Below are 17,199 nucleotides of genomic sequence, written 5' to 3'. Positions count from 1 at the left end.
GAACTAAGTTAGTTAAGCATTTGGTTAAACATGTTGGCTGGAGAAGCATTCAGGCTTTGGAGCAACACAGTTCAGCTGAGATTCATGTGGAGGAGGACTCAGAAGAAGCTTCCAGCCTGAGGAAACAGGATCACCTGAGGAACTAGCAAGGTGAGATAGCTGTGGCTTGTTCTGCTTCTCTGATCTTCCAGCATTCACCCCAATAACTGGCCTCAGGTTTGTTCTTACTAATAAGAACTGTTAAGATTCATACTACACAACGCCATAGATAAATGACATTAGTAAAATATTCTTTAGATGCTTACTAGCACTTTCATGGAAGGCAGGACCTTTGTAAGTATTTAAAGGACAAAATTTTTTAAATATATATTTTACATTATATATGCTCATTTCTTTTTCTAGAGCCTCGACACCAAAGAAAGCCCAACATATTTTATAGTGGCCCAGCTTCTCCCGCAAGACCAAGATACCGATTATCTACTACAGGACCAAGAAGTCCCTATTGTAAACGAATGAACAGGTTAGGTTCTGAAATAGTGATTGATCTGTGATAACATAATTGGATATGTTATGACAAGATTCTAGAGTCTTTGGATTGAGTGTATTAGGATGGAATTCTAGAATTCCATACATGGGAGAGCTCTGCTCTGCATTTAGTGCTCTAGTTCCCATTGCCAGTGACTGTTTTTGATTTTGCTTTCATTAATAGAAAGTATTAGTAACTACTTGGTAAGATAGTTTATTCCATTGTACCACATTGAATAATAGATGTACTTTGACTTAGTATATATTGTAGTTTAGGCTCTGTTAAGTATTTTTCAAAGATTATTTCATTTAAATTTCACATTTAGATTGTAGCCTTTATATACTGCCACAAGCATAATCTCCCACCACGTTAAATATTCTAAGTATATAGCTTCTAGATTTGATCATGATAATGGCCACCTTTTTCTAGATGTTTTATAGTTTGTTTCGTTTATGTTTTAGAGGGGAAAAAGTTATTTATTTTTACTAGAGGATTTCTTTCTATATCCCAGCAGTTGTTTTCTTTCAGATTGAAGTTTACAGAGGTAACTTACACTTATTTTCCCATCCTAGTAGTAATAAGGTTTTCTGATAAATTGGATAACCAAAGTTTGGGTAATATTACGTGGCTGGTAAATAGGAAAGACAAGAATGATATGGGTATGTGAAATAACTTGAAAATATTATTTTTCAGAAATAAGACTGAAATCAGTTTTCAGCTATTTAAACAATTCTCAGTGAATCTGTAAAGGATCTGGTCATGGAAAGCAGAAACTTTAAGTGTTGAAGAGTCATTTCTTTTAGGAAAAATAAGTATACCTGTGTCCTTAGGCCTTCTTTTTTGTCAGAATCACAAGTAGACATTCTGAGGTTCTTCTTACTTCATCCTGATTTTCAGGATTCTCATGAACTCTTTAGAGTGTTGTTAAAAGCTGGACCTGGTGGTTTGTTTGGTCCTCTAATCCCAGCTCGATATTGAGGCATGAAGACTGACAGTTTAAGACCTGTCTGGGCTACAGAGCAAGTTCAAGGCTAGCCTAGTCAACTTAGCAAGACCCTCTTTCTCTTTCTCTTTCCCTCTCTCTCTCTCTCTCTCTCTCTCTCTCTCCCTCTCTCCCTCTCTCCCTCTCTCTCCCTCTCTTGGAGCCTGTCCTGGAACTCTCTTTAGATCGGGCTGCCCTTGAACTCAACAGAGATCCACCACCTCCCTCTGCCTCCCAAGTGCTGGGATTAAAGGCATGCTCTACCACCGCCTGGCAAAAACTCTGTTTCAAAAAAAAAAAAATTCTTCAAAGACACATCCCTATTTCCTCAATCTAGGCTCCACCTCCCCTCCCCAAAGATTTATGCATTCATTCATTCATTCATTCATTTATTTATTATGTGTACAGCATGTATGACTGCAGGCCAGAAAAGGGTACCAGATCTCATTACAGGTGGTTGTGAGCCACCATGTGGTTGTTGGGAATTGAACTCAGGACCTCTGGAAGAGCAGTCAGTGCTCTTAACCTCTGAGCCATCTCTCCGGCCTCCTAGGTTCCACCTTCTAATGGCCCATTCATTTATCAACTCATAAGTGGACTAATCCATTGATGAGATCAGCATTATTATGGTCTCATTACCTCTCAATAGGGTTCACCATCTGGTGCAAAGTCTTAATAGATAAGCCTTTGGGGTCAGAGGGTTCTTTTATTTAGAAAATGTAATACTTCAGGTTTATCCACACGGCTTTGTTATTTGCTAAAAACGTTTACTGATTTGTGAAATAAACTAGGAACTACCAGTACAGTAGTAGTTGACTTTTTGGAATAGATGTAGGTTTAAATTTAAACATCATTGACTTACTCTGATATTTTGAGCCAATTGAGCCTCACTGACCCTGACTGTAAAATGAGCCTACTAATAATGTATGTTGTCCAGAATTTTAATTAGGAATAAATGAGAGGGTGGTGGTGGTACACGCCTTTAATCCCACCACTCGGGAGGCAAAAGCAGGTGGATCTCTGTGTTTGAGGCCAGCCTGGTCTACAGAGCGAGATCCAGGACAGGCACCAAAACTACACAGAGAAACCCTGTCTCAAAACAAAAAAAAAGAATAACTGAGAAGGCTGGTTGGTGTATCTCAGTGGTAGTGCATTTGCTTAACACATGTAAGACTCTGGGTTCAACACTCACTAATTGGGGCAGTAGGTGTTAGGAAATAAATAATATGTCATGTTGGGTATATGGGAAACAGTCAGTAAATATGACATTTCTTCAAATTTTAAGATTTCTTTATTTATTATGTATAGTGTTCTGTCTGCATGTGTACCTGAAGGCCAGAAGAGGGCACCAGACCTCATTACAGATGGTTGTGAGCCACCATGTGGTTGCTGGGAATTGAATTCAGGATCTCTGGAAAAACAGCCAATGCTCTTAACCATTGAGCCATCTCTCCAGCCCGAAATTTCAGATTTTATTTGGAGCTGTTTGTAAGGGTTTTCATGCAACCATCTCCAGCTACCTAAGCCAGCCCCGCATAGTCAAAGATGTTAGCATTCCTCTTATAAAATCTATGAACAATCATAGTGAGTGGTGTAGAGAACATAAATTGCTCTGTGCTATTTCCAGTCACGTTTCCTTTGCTGAGTAATTATAACTAGTTCATTGAGGTTTATTCATTTGATGTGCATGGGTGTTTTGCTTAACGGATATCTGTTCACCTTTTGTGAAATGCCTGTGGAAAACAGAGGGTGTTGGATCCCCCTGGGACTTACAGTTTTAAGCCACTATGTGAGCACTGAGAATTGAACCCAGGTCCTCTGGAAGAGCAACAAGTGCTCTTAACCTCTTAAGGCATTTCTCCAGCCCAAGTGTTTTCTTTTTTCTTTTTCTTTTTTCTTTTTTTTTGTTTTTGTTTTTGTTTTTCGAGACAGGGTTCCTTTGTTTAGCTTTGTACCTTTCCTGGAACTCACTCTATTGCCCAGGCTGGCTTCGAACTCAGAGAACCACCTGCCTCTGCCTCCCGAGCCAGCCCAAGTTTTTAAAGATAGAGTCTAGATCTGGATTGTATAGATACTTTTTTGGTTTTTCAAGACAGGGTTTCTCTGTGTAGTTTTGGTACCTGTCCTGGATCTTGCTCTGTAGACTAGGCTGGCCTCGAACTCACAGAGATCCACCTGGCTCTGCCCCAAGTTCTGGGACTAAAGGTGTGTACCACTGCCACCCAGCTGTATAGATACTTTTATAAAAGATTGTGAACCTTTTGTGTCTTTGAAAATACTTGCTTAGTGATTATATTTTAACTCAGAGAACATTGTAGCTCCTAAGCCAATAGAATGGTTAAAGTTTTTTCAGCCAGATTTTCTTTCTGTCATTGTTTTTCTTTCTGTGAGTTTTTGCAACTGTCCAAAGGCATTCTTCCTGTGTATTTGTAGTACTTGACACATTGTTATTGACTAAGAACTTAATCACATTCTTATTATTTTGTAAGTAACCAACAGTTAGGTGATAAAGTTGACAATGCACTATAAATAAAAGGTTGCCTAAATTCTTTTTTCTTTTGTTTTATGTTTTGAAGACAGGGTCTCACTATGTGGTTCTGATTGTCCTAGAACTCACTATGTAGATCAGGCTGGCCTTGAACTCACAAATATCAGCCTTCCTCTGTCTCCCAAGTGCTTGGATTAAAGGTGTGCTCCACTATGCCTGGCACCATCTTATTCTTTACTATTTCTCAGGGCTTCATGTGAGAAAAGTAAACATACTACTACTGAGGTATACTCTTAGACCTCACAGCATTTAAAAACATTTAGTATATTTATTTAGTATGTGCCAGTGTATGCTTATGCACTTATGAAGTTGGGACAATTTGAAGAAGTCTGTTCTCTCATTTTATGAGTCCCAGGAATTAAAACTCAGGGAGTCAGCCTTGGTGATGGGCACCCTTACCCAGCGAGCAATCTTACTTACCCTTCTTTCTTGGAGGTTTTTCTTTGATTACAAATTATCTTTTTTTTTAAAAAAAAAATTACTTGTCATTTCAAAAATAGGTAATTTCTAATGTAAAACTATATAATACTGAATATGCATGTTCAGCCAGGCATGTTGCCACACACCTTTACTCCCAGCACTTGGGAAGCAAAGGCAGGTTGATCTCTGCCTTTCAGGCCCACCTGGTCCACACAGTGAGCTTCATCTCAGTCAGGACTACATAGAGACCCTGTCTCAAGACTTAAAAAGTCATTGTCTATGTTATCTTTAATCTTAATGAACATTTGACAGTCAGCTCTAACAACTTCTTGTTTTTCTTCCCTTTCTCTTGGCTATATCTTTTACCTCTTAAAGATTCAGCCAGCTTACTTCATTGTTTTAGAGAATATGTTAAATTTATATAAGCCTTTTTAGATCATTAGATATTTCTGATCCTTATGTCCTCTGCCCTTTTTCTGTTTCCCTCATCATGATTTCCATTTCCTATGTCTAGGCGAAGACATGCAATCCACAGTAGTGACTCTACTTCCTCTTCCTCTTCTGAAGATGAGCACTTCGAGAGGAGAAGAAAAAGGAACCGAAATAGAGCTATTAACAGGTGAGCTCTGCCCCTGTTGTGGTGGCTCACACCTTTAATTTCAGCACTTTAGGGCTTAAGAGTTCTAGGGCCAGCCTGGGCTATGTGATAAGCCTGATCTCAACAAAAACAAAAAATTGGGGGGAGAAGAGGTGGGATGGATGAGTTTTAAAACTACCAAATACATTTTGAAAATAAAACAATTATGCTTTTATCGTTGGCAGGACACATGCATGCCCTGGTGTGCCTATGGAGGTCAAAGGAGTTAATTTAGTTGGTTTCTCCTTCCACTTGTGTGGATTCCAGAAATTAAACACAAGTTGTCAGGCTTGACATAACTCATAAGCCATGTTGCCAGTCCTCAGATACCTTTTTATGGGTGATGAGAAAGAACAATAAGTTAGGAATAAGTATAGTTTAGCTGATTAAAGGGTTGCACCAGAGATTAATACAAAGCAAACTTTGACTTACTAGAAATCTCTATAGTTGAAACAAATGGTAGGCTAGAACATACTACTATAGTTTTTTTCTGGACCAGTATATTAGTTTTTTGTTTGTTTGTTTGTTTGTTTTGGTTTTGGTTTTTGGTTTTTGGTTTTTTTTCCCCCAAAGCACAAAGTCACATTTATTTACATACTTTTCATTAGTTTCAATATTAGTTTAAATCTGTGAGGGTACAGCACCACACAGATGCTGTGTCCACTGGCCTTTGCATGAAGGTTGCTTCAGAATTTGGCAGGAATCATGCCACTGTGTTTACATAAGCCCAAGTTATCTTACCTAAGATTTGACTCCAGGACTGTGTTTTTTGCTTTATACACATTAGCACATCTCTTGCCTAAGTAGAAATTCAGTTTCATCTCAGGCATAAACACCTTCACTTTTAAAAAGAGCCATGTGTTCTTTTTGGTTCTGGAGCCCTTGCTTACAGCCAACCAAAATGTTCTTGTACCACAGCCTTTTAGAAGTCCTGTCCCTAGCAGACCTCTACAGACACCAAGATGGTAAAAGGGATTGTAATAGGTTTTAATGTTGGCTTGAGGGAATGACTTTTTTTTTTTTTTTTTTTTTTTTTTTTCATTTTAAATATATTTTTTTAACTTCTTGGAAAATTCTAAATTGAAATATTTGATTATTTTCAATTGTAGTTTAAGTCCACATGCTAGCCAATTCAAGATTGTTCTTATTTATAGCTAGGTGGGTAGGAATGAATACAATATTGGATTCTAATAGTAAAGTATTTTCAGAGCAGAAAATAATGTTTAAAACAGGAAGGCTGGGTTAGTTGGATGATTGGTTGATTATTGTTCTTGAGACAAGGCCTGACATAGCTCAGGCTGGTATAGAACTTGCTCTGAGTAGTTTAGGATCTTGAACTCCTGGTTTTCTAAGTGCTGGGATTGCAGGCACCTACCACCAAGCCTTGTAGCAACCACGTGATGGCTCACAAGTGGTCTGTTACTCCAGTTCCATGTGTTCATTAGAATCTGAAGGTTGACACTGGGTGTGTTCCCTAGTCACTCTCCACCTTGTATTTTGAGGCAGGGTCTCTCTCTGAACTGGGGCTTAGTCGTGGGACTAGTCTGGCTAACTATAAGGGGATTCCTTATCTCTACTTCTAGGACCCCAAGATTACGTTTGTCCTATTTCTACCCAGATTTTAATGTATTTGGGAGATTGCTAACTCCTGTCCTCCACTTTGGCAGCAAGCACTTTACCCACTTAGCCATTTTCCCCAACCTCAAACCATTTATTTATTTATTTTTGGTTTTCGGGACAGGGTTTTTCTGTATAGTTTTGGTGCCTGTCCTGGATCTCGCTCTGTAGTCCAGGCTGACCTTGAACTCAAGATCTGCCTGGCTCTGCCTCCCAAGTGCTGAGATTAACGATGTGGGCCACTGATGCCCGGCCAAACATTTTTAAGAAGAAAAATAATATTGTAATATAGAATTTAGGGAGGAGGGTGATTTGATGTGTGGCTTTATATATTTGTGTGTGTGCATGCACACACATGTGTTTTTTTTAATAGGTGCCTTCCACTAAATTTTCGGAAAGATGAAATAAGAGGGATTTATAAAGATCGAATGAAAATTGGAGCAAACCTTGCTGATGTTGATCCAATGCAACTAGATTCTTCAGTGAGTATTTTAAAATTTGTGCTTGACTTAAAGTGTAATTTTGTTCACTTTACTTTTGTTTTAAGTTTAAAAAAAACTGATTTTTTTAAATCAGAAACTTAAATCTTTGTATACATTTTAAAAACAAAACTCTTTGGGGAGCTGGAGAGATGGCTCAGCCTTTAGAGCATTGTTGTTCTTGCAGAGTACCTGAATTTGATTCCCTGAATCCACATGGTGACTCATAGAAAATAGACATTTTAAAGAAAATCTTGGGAATGCTACCCTTAGTCAGTTGATTGTGGGATAATGCTCTGAAGATATAGGGCAGTGTTTTAATTTTGACTCGTGTCCTGTTTCACTCTAGGTACGGTTTGATAGTGTTGGCGGCCTGTCCAGTCACATTGCAGCACTAAAAGAGATGGTGGTGTTTCCCTTACTCTACCCAGAAGTCTTTGAAAAGTTCAAAATTCAGCCCCCCAGGTAACCCAAGTCTGTTTACACTGTAGCCGTAATGTGTGCTGTGCTGCTGCGCTTCTCCGGCTTCTTAGAGCTTTACATCTTTACACCTATTATGTGTGTGGGGGAGATGTATGTGAGCGAGAGGGTGTGTGGGTGCAGGTGCACATGCAAGCATGTGGAGGCCGGAGGCAGGTGTCAGGTGTCTGCTCTCATACTTGCCACCTTAGTTACTACTCTTGAGACTACCTCTCACTGAATCTGGAGCTAGGAGCTAGGCTGCCAGCCAGCAAGCTCCAGCAATCCTTTCATCCCACCCCCACAGTGCTGGGATTGCAGCTTTTTGCATGTGTTCTGGGAATTTGAACTAAGATGCTCAAGCTTATGTAGCCACTGCTTTTACTTGCTAAGCTGTTTCCCCCGTCTTCTTAAACTTTTTGCCTTTTTGCTGATCAACTCCCTTTAAAGTGCTAGTTGCTGGCTCCTTTATTAAAATTATTCTCTATTTATGTGCACGTATGAGTGTGTGCCACCTGTGTGGGGGTGTTTGTGGAGGCTAGAAGTCATTCAATCACTGGAGCTGGAGTTACAGACTGGTTGTGAGCCACTAGACTTGGATGCTGGGAACCAAACTCTGGTCTTCTGGAAGAGCATCAAGTGCCTTAATCACAAGCCTGGCAACCTAAGTTTGATCCCTAAAACCATTGTAAAGGTGGAAGGAGAGAACCAGTTCCATAGAGTTATCCTCTAATCATACATGTAATTACTAGTAATTTTTTAAGCCAATACACACCAGTTTTCTGTATATTCCTCCTTGAAATACTATCCCCTCCACATAAAAATCAAGAGAGAATTACATGATTGTATGATATGATTATATATGCAAGGTAATGTAATATACATATGTGTATGATCTAGTAGTGAAGGACAATGTTCAAATAAAGGGATTTGTTTAGTTTCTGTATTAATTGTATTGTATTGGTATTAACTCCTAGAGTTTAAACCTCTACTTTGTATAATGAAACTATTTCAGTGGCTTAATATTTTTAATTAACTAATCAAAGTGGTTATGAGATTGGTTCTTAATTTTTGTTTCAGTAGTCTACCTTTTAATTTAATACTAAAAATGTTTGACATGTTTTACAGAGGTTGTTTGTTTTATGGTCCCCCTGGAACTGGAAAGACATTGGTTGCTAGAGCACTTGCCAATGAGTGCAGTCAAGGGGATAAAAGAGTGGCCTTTTTCATGAGGAAAGGTGCTGATTGTCTGAGTAAATGGGTTGGAGAATCTGAACGGCAGCTACGATTGCTATTTGATCAGGTATGATATTAAAATTTACCTATATAGATTTTAATCTGCAGATTCAAATGTATAAGGGTTAATTTTATTTTATTTTTTAATGGATGAAGGTTTATTTGGGCGTACCCTTCTCAAGGGGTAAGAGTCCATCATGGTGGGGAGGCACAACAGCAAGTGGCAGGCATGGTGGCAGAAATAGGAAGCTGCGAGTTCACGTCTTGAAAATTCTCTCTTGGGCTGATCCCACTCCTTGTATGCAGTACCACTTGTCAGATGTCACAACTCTGGCATCTCCAACATCTTGGGGTATCCATTGCAACCTAGGCTTCACTTTCACAGTCCACAAAATGGTCTTTGAGCCTCTTGCCCTCTGAGGACCTTCATGTAGGAACTCCCCTGCCACATGTTTTCTGGCCTCAACAGTTCTCTGACATTGTAGAGGAAGAATCCTTGACCCTTCCCTCTAGTCTTGCACCCTTCTTGCCCCCAAGGCTAGCACCACATGGACAATCCTGCCAAATTTAGCTGCCAACTTGGGGTGAGCCTAGCCACCTTGAATCACATTAGCAGCAATACACTTATTTGTTTGTTTGTTTATTTATGTTTATTTATCTATCTATTTATTTTTTAATGCTGACTAACAGCAAACAAATTTATATAGTTAGAGTTGAATCTGAGTTCTTAGAAGTATTAGAGCTCTTACAGTTTAATAGTAGTAAATTATTTCACAATATGGAAACTGAATGTAATTCTTCTCTAGACTAGCTTTCAGTTTCATATGCCAGATTGTATTGACAGTACATTGTGAAATAATACATTCTTCTCTACTAGATGTACTGCTAATGGATGTTTTGTGGTTTTGGAGGGATTTTTTTTGTTTTTGTTTTTGCTTTTTAGGCAAGATCTGTGTAGCTCTGACTGTCCTGAAACTTATTATATAGACCAGGCTAGTCTTGAAATCAGAGCTCTAGCTCCTAGGTGCTAGGATTGAAGGTGCGCAACACCATGCCTGACACTGAAAACTGTTTTAAACACCTTTCTAGAACTAAGAGTCTGTATTTTGTTCACTAAAATAGAGTTTTGTTTTGTTTTTCGAGACAGGTTCCTCTCTATAGCTTTGCACCTTTCCTGGATCTTGTTCTGTAGACCAGGCTGGCTTCAAACTCAGAAAGATCTGCCTGCCTCTGCCTCCCAAGTGCTGGAATTAAAGGGGTGCGCCACCACCACCCAGCAAAATAGATTATTTTTTTCTTTAAGTTTGGCATTTTATTGAGTAATATTTTTCTATTTAACATGGAGGGAGAGTGTCACTGTCCTCTATTATTTGTTTCCATGGTCAATAATGAAATTTTTCTGTGTCCAATAACTATAACTGTATTGTATCCAAGATACATAACTGCTGGAATATTTGGATGTTTTCAGTTGAAATGCAAATAAAATTATGTTAATATAATGAATGTATATGTATAGTTCTAAAAAGAGTTTTTGGAATTTATATTTGTCTTATAAATAGTTATAAATGGCTAGATTGAAAAGGTATATATTCCAATTTATAAACTATTCATAATAAATTTGAATGAAAATAGATTAAAATGCTTTGTATTAAATCTATTTGAAGCTCTTTGTGATAACACAGGACTACTGAACCCTCTTTCAGGCTTATCAAATGCGCCCAGCAATTATTTTCTTTGATGAAATCGATGGTCTGGCTCCAGTACGATCTAGTAGGCAAGATCAGATTCACAGGTAAAACTCGATTGATTTGTGTTGATGTTATACAAAGATAAGTATTAAATGGTGAAAGAAACCCAAATACACACACGTGTGTGTGTGTGTGTGTGTGTGTGTGTGTGTGTGTGTGTGTGTGTGCGCTTAAAAGTGGACTTGTTCTGAGAATCAGGTTATTATCAATAGTTTTAAGCTCTTGGTTACAGATTTAACTTATGATCCAAACGTATATTCACAGGCCATTTTTCAGAACAAGGCTGTGGTATAGAATATGGCTAACATAACCAGTTAGCTGTAGTTCTAGCTTGTCTATAACTGAGACCTAAGAATTACATTTTCTTTCTCAAGTTTTATGCTCAGTATTTAAATATATCTTAAATGTTGCCAACTAATCCAGATGCTTTCCCCCTTTTAAACTTCCTTCAGTACTGGGGACTGTTCCAGGGCCTTCAGCTTGATGTGCAAGTGCTTTTACCACTGAGATAGATATGTTCCCACCACACTGACTGTTGCTGTGAAGAGACAACATGACCAAGGCAACTCTTATAAAGGAAAGCATTTAATTGGGGGCTTGTTTATAGTTTCAGAGGCTAGTCTATCATAGCGGGGAGCAGGATGGTATGCAGTCAGGCACTGGAGAAGTAGCTAAGAGCTTTACATCCTGATTCACAGGCAGCAGGTGGAGAGCGTGACTGGGTCTTGGGTGGATGGGCTTTTGAAACTCCAAAGCTTACCCCCAGTGACACACTTCTTCCAATAAGGCCACACCTCCTCCTTCTAAACCTTTCAGAGTTCTACTCCCTGGTGATTTAAACATTCAAATATATGAGGCTATGGAAGCCACTCATAATTCAAACCATCACAGGTGCTTTTAAGGGGATACCTGGACCAAATAAAAATATCTTCTAGAGTAATTCTACTGGTTTAAGATAAGAATACCAAACCTCATTTTAAAGATAGGGAAAAAAACTGAGCTGCATATCGTGGTGTACACCTTTAATCCCAGCACTCAAGAGGAGAGACAGGTGGATCTCTAATTTTGAGGCCAGCCAGGACAGCCAGGACTACTGGGGTTTTGGTATTGGTTTACAAGAGAATATGAAGAATAGAAGACTAAGTTGAAATGTCCCCATCAGCAAGCAGTCAGCCCAATCCAGAACATAGGAAGCAAATTTTAGGTCACAAATGACTTCATTTTTCAACAAGTAAATGGTGTTGTGGAGGAGAATGTACAATGGGAACTGTTAATGTATGGATTTGAGGTATAGATGAGGTGTGTGGATCTTACAGATCTTAGGTTGAACAAATCAAGCATAAACACTTTAAGGGGTTAGGGGTATACCTCAGCGATGTGGAGCTTGCCTAACATTCACAAGGTAAGAAGCTTGATTCTCACTACTGCAAAAGATGTGGGGGAACGGAAAAGCATTGGGTATTAGATAATGCAGGAGTATTGTTACTCACTTTGGGGTAATGTTGAAGTTGCTTTCGTGAAGTACTTAAATGGAGTGATGTGTCAGAGGTTGCACTTACTCTGTATTGCCTGCACTTTTAGAAGATACTACCACTGAGCTACACCAACAGCTTCCTGTGCTTTTCAGTGATCAATTCCTTGTTAGAACCAAGTCATTATCTGTATTGATAATGCTTTAAACTGTCTTGAATATCAAATTATCTGGGTTTTGTTTTTCTTTTGGGTTTTTTTTTTGCAGGGGTGGGGGAGTTTGAGACCTGGTTTCTCTTTTTAACAGTCCTGGCTGTCCTGGAACTCACTCTGTAGACCAGGCTGGCCTCAAACTCACAGAGATTGGCCTGCCTCTGCCTCCTGAGTGTTAGAATTAAAGGCGTGAGCCACCACCCAAATGGTTGGTGATTGTTTTAAATAATTTTCAAGTGTTTCATGTATATTTGTGTGTGTGTGTGTATGTATGTATGTATGTATGTATGTATGTGTATGTACATGTGTGTGTGTGTGTGTGTGTATGTATATATATATATATATATATATATATATATATATATATATATATATATATATACACACACACTACTTGGTTTGCCAATGTACATGGGAGTATGTTTTATAATTTTTAGGTAATTTGTCCTATATAAAAGTACTAATATTATTTTCATGTTATAGTGTTTGATTTGGAACTTTCAAGCTCCCCTGTGAAATATGCTGTATAAAATTATATCTGGGGTCCATTTGTGGCTCTGAAGATTATTTATATTGTCAGTTGATTTTAGTTTTCCCCCACCCCCCTCACCCCACCCTGGTCCTGGGGATTGAACACAGTGTATTTGCTTTTACCTTTAAAACTGGTGTGTGTGTGAGCACATGGGTACTTGTGTGCACTCATGTTGAGTTATTCCTCTTTCACTTTCCGTTTCACAGTTTGCCTGTGTGTAGACAAGCTGTTTGGGGGTGCATATGGAAGTTTGAAGTTAATGTTGCAAATCATCTTGAATGCTCTTCCTTTCACCCTATTGATTTATTTTCTGAAAGATTTATTCATTTATTATGTATACAGTGTTCTGTTTGTATGTATGTCTGCACACCAGAAGAGGGCGCCAGATCTCATTACAGATGGTTGTGAGCCACCACGAGGTTGCTGGGAATTGAACTCAGGACCTCTGGAAGAACAGTCAGTGCTCTTAACCTCTGAGCCATCTCTCCAGCCCTCACCCTATTTATTGAAGCAAAGTCATTTTAACCTGGACCTCACTAGTGTGGCTAGTTACTAACCAACTTGTGGAGATCTCATGTCTTAACCTTATGAAACAGAAGTTAAGGCAAGTTTGCCACACTAAACCTGGCAATTAAGTGTGTTCTGGGGATATAAATTCCAACTCTTGTTCTTGCAAAGCAAGCCCTTTAACTACTGAGCCGTCTCCTCAGCCACATTTATTTTGAGACAGGTTCTCACTGAACCTGAAGCTCACTGGTTAGGCTGACTGGTGAGCCAGTGAACTTTGGTGATTCACTTGTCTTTTGCTTCACCATGCTGAGGTGGTAAACATACTCAGTGGTACCTGGCTTTTATATGGATGCTGGAGAATTGGAACTCAGATCCTCTTTCTCAGCAAGGGTTCTTAACCTCTTGAGCCATCTCTCCAGGAGTGAGGGATAAGAGATTTAGATAGAAGGAAAGAGGGGAGAGAAACAGATAGAAAAAGGAGAGCCTCGAGAGGGCCTGGATCCTTATCCACGGGCCCCTTCTGTCTCTTCTAAAGGACTTTTTTTTCCTTTTTTTTTTTTTAAGGAATGCCAAGGGGCAGGGCAAGAGACCTCCCCTTGCTAGATCAAAGCATACCACACATCCAAGTGCAGACCCTTCCAAATACCTGGTAACCACACATGATCAAGCAATCCTCTGATGCAGCTCTACTGGGTTAAGCAAGCACAGATCTCACTAGTAAACCTTTGTGGACCTCCACACCCTGTGTTTTGATTTTTTTTTTTTTTCCTATTGAAAAGTAGCTAGGTTCCACCTGGCGGTGGTGGTGCACGCCTTTAATCCCAGCACTCAGGAGGCAGAGCCAGGTGGATCTCTATGAGTTCAAGGCCAGCCTGGTCTCCAAAGCGAGATCCAGGAAAGGCACAAAGCTACACAGAGAAACCCTGTCTCGAAGCCCCACCCCCCCAAGAAAAAAAAAAGAAAAAGTAGCTAGGTTCCATAAGAAAATTTATTTGCATGTTTATACATTAAACCTTTTCAAAAAAATGTTACTGAGTGATAGACTCTGTTCATAGTACTACTAATTTATTTTCTTATTTTTATGTTTAGTTCTATTGTTTCAACACTGTTAGCTCTTATGGATGGTTTGGACAGCAGAGGAGAAATTGTGGTCATTGGCGCTACCAACAGACTAGATTCCATAGACCCTGCTTTACGAAGGCCTGGTCGATTTGACAGAGAATTCCTTTTCAGTCTACCTGATAAAGATGTAAGAAAATTTTAAATACTTTTTATTTTTAACAGTTTTGTACGATTACATCCCTTTATATGGCAGGGGTGGGGGGATAGGGAGGGAGTGTTTGTGCCACAGTGCAGGTGTAGAGGTCAGAAAACAACTTGGAGTCAGTTTTCTCCCTGTGCTTTGTGGGTCTGGTGGCTAGAACTCAGCTCATCAAGTTTGGTTACAAGTGCCTTAATCCGCTGAGCTGTTTTCCACTCCCAGTAACAGGTTCTGATAGAATAAAAAGTTGAAGACTTTAGTTTTGTTTCATGATTGTTCAAAAGAAGTCAATAGAGGTAATTTATTATCTTTAAGCATATCTCCCACCCCAACTGCTCGGTTGAACATATCCTTGATGTTGTCAGATACACTTTAGTAGCTTAATGAGTCCTTAGCCAGCCAGTTAGCTTTGACTTCTTCCTGAACACCATTGTACTGCAGTTAGGCTAAAGGCACTTAATGCTTTTGAGAAGCATGTAATAAACATGAATAGAGCTGGCTGGAGTGGTGGCTCAGGTTAAGAGTGCTTACTTACATCTTCATCAGAGAACCCAAGTCAGGTAGGTCCCCAGCACCCACATCAGGTAGCTTGGGACCACCTGCAACTCCAGCTGGGGAATCCAACACCCTCTTCTTGAATCCAAAAGCAACTGTACTCAGGTGCACATACCCACTCACAGACATAATTAAATTAAAAAAAATATATATATATATATATATATATATATATATATATATATATATAAAGAAAGAAACTGAGTAAAGCTGTCAGTACTCTTAATTCTTTTTTTTTTAAGAATGTTTTTTTAAGATTTATTTATTTATTCATTATGTATACAGTGTTTTGTCTGCATATATCCCTGAAGACCAGAAGAGGGCATCAGATTTCATTGCAGATGGTTGCTGGGAATTGAACTCAGGAACTTTGGAAGAGCAAGCAGTACTCTTAACCTCTGAGCCATTTCTCCAGCCCTAGTACTCTTAATTCCTAATGTACTCTAGGATGAACATACTTCTTAATTTTTAAATTTACATAAAGTGATGAGTATAACTTGGGCACATTAAATGGAAATCTGCTTAATTTTGTTAAATGCCTACAGGTGCATCTTTGTCCTCATTTTCATGGCCTCATACTTCTATTTATATTAAGTTTTGGTTACTTTAGTTTTTAAAGTAATTTAAATTGAAGCATTTCTTATTGGAGTAACTTGATTATAGATATAAAAAATTAAAATCGAAGGGTTTTTTTCCCCCCACAGGCTCGAAAAGAGATTCTGAAGATTCATACAAGAGATTGGAATCCAAAACCACTGGACATATTCTTAGAAGAACTAGCAGAAAACTGTGTTGGTAAATATTGTTTGGAGCACAGGTGAAAAATGTGTTCATTTCAAAGATGGAACAAGTTGGGTCTTGCCTTAAAGTTTAGATTTAAAAGGCTGGTGAGATGGCCTAGTGGATAAAGTTGCTTGCAGCTCAAGCCTGGGTTCAATCCCTGGAACATACCTGAAGATGGGAGGGAATAACTTGGCTCCACAAAGTTATCCTCTGACCTCTACACACCCATATTTACATGCAACAAAGCAACAGATTTAGCTAGATGCAGTGGCACACATACACAGTGGTAGCAGTGGGGGTGAAGGTATACTGCAAGTTTATGGTCATCCTTGACTGCACAGGAAGGAAGGGCTAATCTGAAGAGAGCACAGTTCATTTGTTTTTATCTCCTTTGTGGCATGTGTTAACCTCCAAGATCCTAGACATTAAACTATAGATAGTTGTCCAAGTGTAGCAACATAGCCCTATATCCCTAGCACTTGGGAGATTAAGGCAAGATTGGCATGAGTTTAAAGCCATCTTAAGTATAGTGAGTGTCAGGTCAGCTATGTCTCAAAAAATTAAAATAAGATCAGAAAATTGAGGGCTAGAGAAATAAAATAGTTCAGTTGTTACAAGTATATCCTGTTCTTTCAGAGGTCTCTAGTTCTATTTCTAGAACTAGTCAGGTGGCTCACCACTCTATAACTCCAGCTCCAAGGAATGTGACACCCCTTTCTGGCCTCCATGGGCATCTGCACTCACTCATATGCACATACCTTCCCCATAATTAAATACACATATTAAAATAAATCCTTTTAAAAATGAACAAATTGATTATTGAAGGATTTTGAAAACAGAAATAACATGAAAATGGTGATAGCCCTGTGAATTAGACAGTATTATGATTTGACAGATGAAGAATCCCCTGCAGAGTAGAAGTGAGTCTTGAAAGATCACACAGTGAATGACAAACTAGAATCTGAGCTTCTTCTGATTTCAGCCAGATGTGGTGGCACACATCTTTAATCTCATCATTCCGGATGCAAAGGCAGGTAGATCTCTGTGAGTTAAGGCCAACTTGGTCTACATGGAGAGTTCCAGGCCAACCAGAACTACAGTGAGATCCTGTCTCAAAACAAACAAAAGAATTCTTGCTTTTAACCTTTATCCTGTACTTAGTGCTCGCATGTTTCATTCACAAGTTACAATATGTTGAAGTCATTTAAGTTCACTTTATAGAA

General features: G+C 38.9%; 1 protein-coding gene across 1 annotated transcript in view; it reads left to right on the top strand.

Annotated features, from left to right (window-relative positions):
- Positions 1-17,199, top strand: part of Atad2 (ATPase family AAA domain containing 2) — a 46,754-nt gene that overhangs the window by 12,913 nt on the left and 16,642 nt on the right. The window contains exons 8-15 of the mRNA XM_036208292.1: positions 403-520; positions 4,991-5,095; positions 7,104-7,212; positions 7,559-7,674; positions 8,797-8,971; positions 10,608-10,696; positions 14,467-14,626; positions 15,898-15,988. Coding sequence (XP_036064185.1) covers positions 403-520; positions 4,991-5,095; positions 7,104-7,212; positions 7,559-7,674; positions 8,797-8,971; positions 10,608-10,696; positions 14,467-14,626; positions 15,898-15,988 — 963 coding nt within the window. The remainder of the gene's footprint in view (positions 1-402; positions 521-4,990; positions 5,096-7,103; positions 7,213-7,558; positions 7,675-8,796; positions 8,972-10,607; positions 10,697-14,466; positions 14,627-15,897; positions 15,989-17,199) is intronic.

The sequence above is a fragment of the Onychomys torridus genome, chromosome 16, assembly GCF_903995425.1.
Source record: "Onychomys torridus chromosome 16, mOncTor1.1, whole genome shotgun sequence".
Classification (NCBI taxonomy): Eukaryota; Metazoa; Chordata; class Mammalia; order Rodentia; family Cricetidae; genus Onychomys; species Onychomys torridus.
The sequence above is the reverse complement of the archived record's forward strand: the minus strand, read 5'-3'. Positions and strand labels throughout refer to the sequence as shown.